The 10005-nt window shown below is 61.9% G+C and overlaps 2 protein-coding genes across 3 annotated transcripts; one reads left to right on the plus strand and one right to left on the minus strand.

Moving 5' to 3' along the window:
• The first annotated feature begins 459 nt into the window (after nt 1–459).
• Nucleotides 460–9320, plus strand: CDC42EP1 (CDC42 effector protein 1). 2 transcript variants are annotated; one of them, XM_068665677.1, is made up of 4 exons: nt 460–805; nt 3191–4016; nt 4530–5338; nt 6884–9320. In XM_068665677.1, exons 2-4 carry the CDS (start codon nt 3578–3580, stop codon nt 6977–6979), a joined length of 1344 nt encoding a protein of 447 aa, XP_068521778.1. In that variant the 5' UTR covers nt 460–805; nt 3191–3577; the 3' UTR covers nt 6980–9320. The 2 variants fall into 2 exon arrangements, with proteins under 2 accessions (XP_068521778.1, XP_068521784.1); XM_068665683.1 differs by having other exon boundaries at nt 461–805; nt 6971–9320.
• LGALS2 (galectin 2) lies at nt 7789–9656 on the minus strand. The gene is made up of 4 exons (XM_068665693.1): nt 9522–9656; nt 9050–9132; nt 8770–8929; nt 7789–8001 (listed from the first exon to the last, which is right to left on the minus strand). Exons 1-4 carry the CDS (start codon nt 9525–9527, stop codon nt 7855–7857), a joined length of 396 nt encoding a protein of 131 aa, XP_068521794.1. The 5' UTR covers nt 9528–9656; the 3' UTR covers nt 7789–7854.
• Nucleotides 9657–10005: the final 349 nt, after the last annotated feature.

Here is a 10005-nt window from a genome sequence, read left to right on the forward strand (position 1 = left end):
ACGCTTGTCCTGACCTCATATTTCTTGTCCTGACCTCATATTTCTTGTCCTGAGCCTGTGGCACCGACCTGGCCCACGCTGCCTTCAGAGAGGCTGCTACCCCACCAACACTCACCCTACACCACCCACGGGTCCCGGCGTGACCGCGCACCCCCAGGATTGGGGTCAGGGGGCTTCCCATCCAACACGGGCTGGGATGACCCCGTGTTATTACCGAGGCTTTCACACACATCACACAAAGCCCTTTCCTTCTGCCCGGCGTCCCCAACAAGCTCAGCAGACACCCGGCTTTTCCCCTTCCCCAAAAAAATTCACCAAAGAAAGGGAGAGGGGCAAGCAGGAGGCAGCCCAAGGCCGGAGGAAGGGAAATGGCACTGGGGAAGTGGGGCGGGGAGCCGGAGGGGGGGAAGGCAGAGAAGTTCCTGAAGTTTTCTGTCCTGGATAGTTGGAATAAATCTCATTTTCTCCGGTCTCCGTGCCGGGGCGAGGATTGGCTCGGCGGTGCCGCAGCCCGCCCCCTCCTTCCCACGTCCCCTCCCCACCAGCTTCGCTCCCTCGCTCCCGTGGCACCGGGGCGTCAGGCACCCAACGAGCAGCCTTGGGGAGCCAGCTTTTTGGGGGTAAAAGGGGTGGAAAAAGGGGTGGGGGGCACGCATCCCCTTCCCTTTCCCCGCCGGGACGCATCGCCGCTCACCCTCCCAACCAGCCGGAGGGGCGCACGGGGAGCGTCTCCCAACTTTTCGGCCAGAGGACGGGACAAAAAAAACCCCAAACCACAAAAAAAAGTCGCCCGGGTTCGTGAGAGGTAAAGCCTGAAAGTTTTGATTTCGACGTGCGGAGAGCCGGAGGGGAAGGGAAGAAGGGAATGGAAGGGAGGGGGGGAGAGGGCGGTAAGAGGGGGGAACGGGGAGGTGGGAGAAGCGGGAGGGGTGGCGAGGCGATGGAGACGGGGAGGATGTGGCAGAAGAAAGGCAGAAGGAGGCAGGAATGCGAGGGGAAACGGGGAGGAAATAAGGGAAAGCGGGAGCGAGGACAGGGGAGTGAGGAGAGGAACGGGGCAAGGAGGGGGCCCCGAGGATGGGGGCAAGGGGCAGGGTGCCCTCCCGCTGCTCCCGCCCTCACCCCGCTCTGAACACCGCAGGGAGCCACAATTTTGGGGGGTGTCGGAGCAGGAGAGGGAGCAGGGAGGGGATGGCTTTAAACTGCGAGGAGCGCCAGCCTCCCTCCACATCCCAGGCTGCCTGCTTGGAAAAATACCCCGGTTATAGGCAGAGATATAAAAATATATATATATATAGCAGCAGGCAGCGCGGGAGCTGGACTCGGGCTTGTCCGCCCACTGCCCGGCACCGCTCCAGGACTGCCGAGGGAGCCCCCATCCCATCCCGTCGCCCCCTTCCCACCCCAAAACCCCGCTCCTGCCGGCTTCCCCCCCTCCCCGTCCCAGAACAAAGTGAGAAGCCGGCGGAGCCTCTGCCTCTCCTCCTGCGGGGAGAGGGAGATTTGGGGCACTCGGAGGTTTTTGGGAAGGTTTGGAAAGGCTTCCTGGCCGCCCACAGCTCCTTCCAACCCTTGTGGAGACCACCCCAAACATCTCCTCTCCCTCTTCGGAGAGTGTCCCCGTGGGGTGTGTGCGAGAAGGAGGGGTTGGGGAGGGTGAGGGGGGGGGAAGAGAGAGAAGAGGCTGCTTTCGGCAGCTCCAGCCAACGAGACATCTGGATTATTTCCCCCCCATCCTCCCTCCCTCGCTGGTTTCCGTTCTTCCCAGCGAGCGGAGCAGCCCCGGCCATTGCTGGCGAGTGGAAAACCAGTGGAAACCAGCTCGGCTTCGGGGCGGGGGGGGACACGGGGGAGGGAGGAGGAAGAGAGAAGGGAAGGTGGGCAGACGGACGGATGGACAGATGGACAGACAGGGGTCCCCTCGCCTCGTGGAGGAAAGGAGAGCATGGGTCAGCCTTTGCCCCCTAATCACGAGCTCGGAGCAGCACGCTTGGGCAGAGGGAGGGCAGAGACACAACGGGGGCAAAGGAGAGGAGGAAAAAGGGCTGGCACCATCCGCCCCCTTCCCCGGGAGCAGCGGGGAAGAGCTGAGGGTCCCCACGGGGGTCCGCAGGGCAGCCCAGGCCTATGGGGCTGGCGGATTCCTCCCCTCCCGGCCCTATGCCTTGTGCCAAGGGGGGGATCCTGCCCCCATGCCGTCCTCCCACCCCAAATCCGCCACGTGCCCGGCGTGTCCCAGCCTCGAGGCTTTGCAGAGACACGGGCAGAGAGAGGCAGGGGCTGGGGGGTGTCAGGAAGCGAGGCTGCCAGCGTCCTGCCGCCCGGCCACTGCCACCAAGGGGAGGCAGCCAATGCTGGCGGCCTCCCGGGGGGAGGTTTGTTTTCCCTTCCCAGGCATTAACCCCCGGCAGATAAGAGGGGCCCTGGGTGAGCAAACAAGGCCAGGGCAAGGCAAAAAAAAAAACGAAAAACATGTGTGTGTTCTGCCAGGAGAGCAGCCCGATGCCCAGGCCTCCCCCTCAGCCTCCAGGGCACCCGCTCCAAGGTGACCCAGGGACACAGCGTGGGGACACGCAGCAATGGGGGTCCAGACACTTAAAAACTGAGGGATGGGGGGGCTTCTGCGTCCTTTTGGCCTCCTGTCCCCTCCTGCTGGCAGGACCCAGCTCTATCCTTGTCCCACAGCCCTGATCCCAAGGAGGCCACGTAGCCCCGCGGTCATCGCCCTGCCACCGCCTCGCCGCCTGTCCCCCAGCACCGGGCGCTCCGTGCCACATTCACGCCCCAGCAGAGCAACCCAATACACGAATATTACATTTTTCCCTTCCCCTCCTCCCTGAGAACCACGCCGTCCGCCAGCCTCACCCTCTCCTGAAGGGTTCCTCTGAATAGCGAGGAGCAGGGAGAGGTTCCTCACCCCAGGAGGGCGGCGTGGGGCAGGGCACGGGGAGGAAAGCTTCAGCCAGGATTGCAGAGGGAAGGGCACGTGCTTGGGGACGCTGTTCCTTCCACCCCAAAAGGAGCACCGGGCAAGGGACACAGCTGGGGACAGTCCCCACAGCACTGCTCATGCTCCCATTTTAACCTCGCCTCCCCCAGGACCACCCAGCCCCACCATTCCTGGGGTTACAGCTGGCAGGATTGGGAAAATCCTCGCTGAGGGCTTCACCTTCCCTCTTGTTTTCTTTAGGGGACTGAGGCGCTTGCCCTGCCACCCATCTGCGCACCATCTCCTGCAGCAGAAGACCTCAGCTCAGCCCCAGGGGGAACCTCCAGCAGCACCCAGGGTGACCGCAGACCCCGGTGGCCACCCCCGTCCCTCCCCTTTTGGGTGAGGGAGCAGCACCCACCGCTCCTCAGGAGGACCCGTCCCCATCAAGGCCACCAACTGCTGGGACGTCCCCACGCTGGGTGACTCCATGAGCGTTACGTAGGCCCACCACTGCCACCAGATCAAAGCCGAGGCGAGCTGCTCCCCACGGCGATGGGGATGCCGGGGATGTGACAGGCCACTCCGGCACTGGAGGTTGTTTTTTTTGGGGGGTTTTCGGCAGGCAAAAGGACGAGGAGGTGCAAGATGAGCCTGGGGAAGCTGCCGGTGCTCAGCTGGGTGTCCGGCTCCCACGGCAAGCGGCGGCTGAAGTCGGAGCTGACGCCCGACATGATCAGCCCGCCGCTGGGGGACTTTCGGCACACCATGCACGTGGGGCGCGGCGGCGACGTCTTCGGGGACACCTCCTTCCTCAGCAACCACGGCGGGGCCGAGACAACCAAAGCCAACAACTTCTTCACCCGGACGCTGCGGCACGTCCGACGGACACCGCTGAGGAGCCGGGGCAGCGGGAGCCAGGTGGTGGCATCGCCTGAGCCGCCCGCCATCTCGCCCATCATCAAGAACGCCGTCTCGCTGCCGCAGCTCAACGAGGCGACGTACGACGGGGGAGGCGGAGGTTTGACCAGCAAGTTCTCCTTCAAAAGCGCCTCCAACAGCTTCTCCAAAACGCACCAGGCCTACGGTGAGTGGAGCACCAGGGAAGGGGGTGGTGTTTTGGCATCCCTGTGTCCCCTCAGCCCCATGATGAGCAGCCCCCCGGGGCAGAAGGGTGGCACGGGTGGGTGGCTCTTTGGTCTCAACATGAGGCTGTCGCTCTGCTCTTCACCGGGGGCTGTGGCAGAAGGTCTCAGGAGGGTCTGGGGGAGCCAGAGGGGCCGTGGCTGGGCTCTGAGGGAAAGGCAAGCCGAGGCAATGCTGCCATCTCCTGGTCCCGCCTGCCCGGCTCCGTCCCCACTGGCGTCTCCCCACGCCTGGTGCCCATCTGGAGGCCTCCGCTCGGCTCTGGGTTGGAGACGTCCACCCCCGAGCTGCAGCAGTGTCTCACTGGGCCTCACCAGTCCAGCACCAGTATGCCCAGTAAGGGCATAAAACCTGGCCTTTAGGCACCAATTCATTGGCAGCGTCCCTTGTCCCATGGACTTGTAGGACCACGGCGCCTTAGCTGTGCTCACCAGCCATCGCTTTTGCCTTGCAGGGCTGGAGTCTGGCTTTTGCACCATCCCTCGCGTCCCTCGCCTGGAAAAGGCCCAGGAGAATACCTTCCCCGGGGACGCAGAGCTCGCCCGCTCGGACTCCCTGCTGTCCTTCCGCCTGGACCTGGGGCCCTCCCTGATGAGCGAGCTCCTCCAGGTGATGAGCTTCTCCGAAACCAACGGCAGCGAGGCAGCGGAGGACAACCGAGACCTGCCCGGCAGCCACACAGTCCCGCAGGGTGAGGGGACCGAGGATGGGGTCCCTCCAGGACCTGATGCATCCCACGGAGAGGTGAAGGCAACGTCCAGCTTCTGGGACCGCTCCGGGCAGGCCAGCTCGCTGCTGGGGCTGTCCGTCCGTGCCAACGGGGAGGCTCACGCCATCGAGCGTGCCAGAGAGGACCCGGGCTGGGCTTCGGGGCCGGGGGCAGCACCCGGAGGGACCCTGTGGCAGGGGCACTGGAACGACTGCTCCATCGAGGCGGGAGAGTTCGAGCGGGCAGCCCAGGTCCTGGCTCGCCATTACGGGGGGACGAGCACCCCACGCAGCCCGGAGAAGGGTGAGGGTGCCCGGCAAGGCCGGACACAAGCCGCGTGGGAGAGCCCCAGCAGCAGCCTGTGGCGGTCGCAAGTGACAGCGGCGAGACGGTCCCCAGAGACCCCCTGGAACCAAGGAGATGAAGATGAAGAGGAGGAGGAGGAGGAGGCCGAGCTCCCCAGCCTGCAGGAGGGGTACAGTGGCAGCCGGGGGGGCCGCAGCAATTCCTTCGAGTATGCCGACGAGGAGGAGGAGGAGGACGATGAAGTCAAGGTGTGAAGGGCCATCCCTCCCAGCACGGCTCCCCCCTCCAAGGACCTTGGTGCTGTGGTCTTCGCCCTCCTCCCCATGCCCCACCGCCGGGTGGAGGTCAGGCCTTACAGGAGACCTCCTGGCCTCTGGCTGGGGGCAGTGGGGTGCAGGGGGGGCAGGAGGAGACCCCAAATGCCGCCGGGCCCCCCCCCAAGGGTTGGCAGGGTGCTGCAGGGACAGGTGAGGGCTGTGCAGCACGGTGCCCCATGTTGCAGCCCTTCCCCGTCCTCATTAGGTGCCAAAGGGACATCCCCACGTGCCAAAGAACCCCCCCGAGCCCCTTTCCACCCCATCCCGCATCCCCCCCAGCAAGCAAACGATGTGCTCAGGAAAGGGAATGGCGACAGACAGGGAGCAGAGCAAGGGACAGCCCGCGGACACTGATCCCTTTGCAGCAGGGAGAGGGAGAAACTTCGTGCCCTGCTGGAGGTGAGGCCATCCAGGCACCAAATTCTGAAAAAAAACCCTTCCCTTCACCCCCCGGGAACAAGGAGACTCCCTCTCTGCAGCCATTCTTCCCCATCCTCGCCCCCTCTCCCTGTCCCCAGCGTGCTCACCCCCCCTTCCCAGAGCTCCCAATGCCAGGGGCACGCGTGGAGGATGCTCGATGCCCCTCGCCGAGCATCCCCGGGTGACCACGGCCACCCTGGGACGAGCGGCCCCCACGCTGCCCCACGTGCAAACCGGCACGCACAGAAGCTCCTTTGTGCCGCCGCGTGGAGCCGAGATGCTCGGGGGCTGAGGTCACCGCGGGGACCCTCACAGCACCCTCCTTGTTCTCCGGGACGGACGGGGGTGTGCATAGTGGGGGGAGATGACGCCACGTCACGCTCCCACAAGGCAGTGCCAACACGTCCCCAGCTCTGGCCACCAGCACGCGGCAGGGCCACGCAGGATCAGCCCGTGCCACCGCTGTGCCGGGGGGGGGCTGGCTCTCAGGGCGAGCTCCCCCTGCCCTCTGCTTCCCAAAGCGTAACACAAGCTCCAGACCAAAGCCCCAGGTCCATGGACCAGCCTCTCTGCCTCCACTCTGTACCCCGTGCACTTATTATTGTCCTTATTAAAGCAGTTTTGATACTAACTTCTCCGGTGCCTCCCTCCCTCCCTCCTTCTCGTCCTCCCTCACCACGTCTGCTGCTCCGGGCCCAGCCACAAAACGCGCTGCCCCTGCTCCTTGGAGGATTTCGCAGCACCTCCGGGGTTCCTGGATCCACTGGCCCCGTGGTGTGACTAACACACCGAGCCAGCCCTTATCCACCTGGCACCGCGTGGCACAAAGGGCTCCCGGGGAGGAGCAAAGCTTCCTCCCCAGTCCAGCACCCCGAAACAGATCAGGGTGCCCTTCCCAAAGCTGGCGAGGGCAGCAGGGAAGTGGGGAGGGCTCTGTAAGATGCCCTTCTACTCTACTCTCATCCCATCCAGTCCAGTTTGCTGTTGCACACCGGCATCACTTAGGGCTTTGCCTGTGAGGGCAAGGAGGTGACATTGACTTTTTCTCGCACGCAGACCTCCCGGGTCCTCCCTCCCAGCGCTGTTGGAGGCGGCGAACTCCCCATTTCCTCATTTTCTGCATATTTCACTCTCCTTCCCCAGGGACTTTGAGAACAGGATTGACCCGGCGCTCTTCAGGCCCGCCTTCCCTCCCTGCGACTTGGCAAGACTCTTCTTAATTAGAGCCGCAGCAGCAGATAATCAGCAGTAATTGCCTGCAGTCCCGTGCGAGGGACCCAGGCGGGAGGTGGCAAGCCACCGAACCCAGCCCAAACCCTCTCCTCCGCCCTCCCCTGCCTCACTTTCCCTCCGAGCAGGATTTGGTGTGGCAGTGCCGGAGTAATGGCTAACCTGGCTGGAATGCACAGGCAGATAAGTGAGGGGAGATAAAAGGGGAAAGCCGGAGGAGACGACTCCTTATCGCCGCCAGGAATGCCAGCACGGGGGCACACCTGTGCTCCCGTCCCCGCTTCGCCTGGTACCGCGCTGGCAGGAAGGTACGGCAGCCCTTCCTCCTGCCTGCCAGGGCGAGCAAGCCAAAAGGAAGCAGCGAACCCGTGCCCTGAGGTTCCCAAACCTAACGTTTAATTACGCGCTTTTGTGGCGCGGAGTGCCATATTGCTCGCGTCAGTGCTTTTGTTCCCTTCCCTCCTCCCAAAAATGCGGGCGCGGGAAGAAATGGTGCATTGTGAAGAGGTTACACAAGCATCTCCCAAGCATTCAGCTCCTACCTTCCTCCTCCTCCTCCTGCACCCCACCTACAGCCTGCTTTGCCCTGTGCGCTGTCTGCTCAACCCCACATCCTCGTCTGACCTAGGAAAGTACCTGGCCTTATCTGGGAGCTATTTCCTTTGCTGTTGGGGAAAAAAAATGGGTTTTGTTAGCATCTCGCACACATCCACACAGCCAGAGACCTCACAGAAAGCAGAGCAGCTGGAGCAAGGAGTTCCAGCTGGGATTTTATTGGATGTAGGAAGCGGCGCCCATCAATCCAGCTTGAAGGAGGTGACCCTGAAGCCTCCCTTGATGCTCATGTACTTGAGCTTGTCAAAGCTGTGCCGATTGGGGAACTCCACGTGGTGATCATCCGGCAGCGTCACCTTGAACTTGTCTCGCAGGAATTCAATGATGAGCTGGGGGAAAAAAGGGGAGAAAGGTCAGCAACTGGGGACGAGGAGGAGAATAGGAGGTGACCAGCCACTCCAGGGGGCTGCAGGAAATGAGCAGTTGACATTGAGGGTGCGAGCTGGTACCCACGCTGTGACCTGGGGATAGGATCTGTCCCGGTGCTGTTTCAGCTACTCAGGTTGTAAACCCAGAGTAGTTAAATTTAACTGCTGCCTCCACTGAGTCCTTCTATGCCACATGGCTCGGGTCTCCTCCGAACAGGGCAGAACAAACGTGCTGCATCATTGCCCTCACCGGGACCCGGAAAAAGGAGTGTCAGCCATAAACATGAACAAAGGGACAGAGCAAGAACTTACTGCTGACCTTTGTAAATAAAAGGGATTGTTCCTCAGAACTGTCAGCTCCCCACCCCCTCCCCAACCTCTAGCCAGGGATGAGGCAATAAGGCTCCTCTCCACGGCAGCAGGAAGGGGACTGCTCCTAAATGCAGCCCTGGCCACATCTTGGGACATCCAACGGGGTCAAAGAGCAGCGGGGGCAGCATCCCCAGCAGGAGGAGAGAGAGGACGGATTGTCAGCGTGGATCTAGGAGCGGTGAGGGCACAAGAGCTGAGGGAGAGGTTTGGGAACTGGAGAGGAAGTGGAAATAACAACCAGGACCCAAAACCCAGAGGATGAGGATGAGGGAGAGGGAGGCGCAGAGGGTACAAGAACCTGTTAACCTGGGTCTTCCCCCCAACAAAGACACCCCACCAGCCCCACAGAGCCCTCACCTTGACAGTGCTGTCCTTGGAGAAGCAGAAGTGGTGGTCGCGGTGCTCGGCCTGCCAGGCATTGCCGCAGCGGGAGTTGCAGACGATGACCGTCTCGGTGAAGCGGGGGTTGAAGTGAAGCGCCAGGTCCGAGGAGCTGCTGCCGAGGTTGATGGAGAACCTGCGGGTGAGCAGGAGGGAGGTCAGCCACGGACGGGGACGGGGAAGAGCCGAGAGCCAGCGCGTGGTTCTGGCACACGCAGCTGCCAGAAGTGATTTGAGGTGGTTTCATCGTACTTACTCTGCAGCATCACCGGAGATCTTGCCCTTCACCTTCAGGGTGTCCCCGACCTTCATATCCAGGTTGAAGATCTCGAATTTTTCCTGTCATGAGGGAGAGGTGTGCTGTTGGGGAAGGCGCCCCAGCCAGGAGAACATCTACTGCTCTCAGTAGATGGTCTTGTGTGTGCTTCTCAGTGAGGGGAGGGTTGGGCTGAGCGAAGCCATCAAGTGAAACAAGACATGAGAGAAAGAAGAGAAGAAGAAAAAGGCTCGTCCTTAGCACCAGGAAAGGCAGGATATGAGAGCAGAGGGTTCAAGCAGAGCAGCCCAACCCCGTGTTTGGTGGGCAGCATCACCCACTCAGCCCAAGAAATGCGAATGGTGAGGGTAGAGCGAGCCGTGGCTTTGCCCATCCTGGGCTCAGCCTCGCTGAGCATGACAGCAAGAGGAGGAGATCATGGGGGACAGCAGACAGGAGCAGCAGCCCTTACAGACATCTTCCTCGGCGGGCAGAGTCACCAGGTAGGAAGCGACCAGCAATATAGCTCAGAAGTGCCTCGAATGGAAGATCTTATAACCCTACACTTCCTTGTGGCTTACACATTAACAGCGGTCCTGCCTCCAGGAGCTGCTAAGGCAGGAGACTTTGATCCAGGGAACAGCTTCCCTGTTTACAGGCATTTCAGTAGGGACTAAGGGCGACTTCAGCAGCTCCCAGCCTTCTCCGTGGATTCCCCGTGGAGGCACCAGCACACGGGGCCCTTCGTGGTGCTACTCCAGCCACCACAGAGGACAAGCATCTGCCGTGGAGGTGTGACCACCATGTTCATTTCTTTTCTTTGTGTAACAGCTCAGCTTAAAAAAAAAAAAAAAAAAAAAAAAAAAAAAAGCAATCATCTCCTTCCCTTCTTGTGGCTCTTGATTCAACCCCAGACACAGAGAAGGAGGCTAAGGCTCGGGAGAGCAGCAGCCCCT

The sequence above is a fragment of the Anas acuta genome, chromosome 1, assembly GCF_963932015.1.
Source record: "Anas acuta chromosome 1, bAnaAcu1.1, whole genome shotgun sequence".
In the NCBI taxonomy this organism is placed as follows: domain Eukaryota; kingdom Metazoa; phylum Chordata; class Aves; order Anseriformes; family Anatidae; genus Anas; species Anas acuta.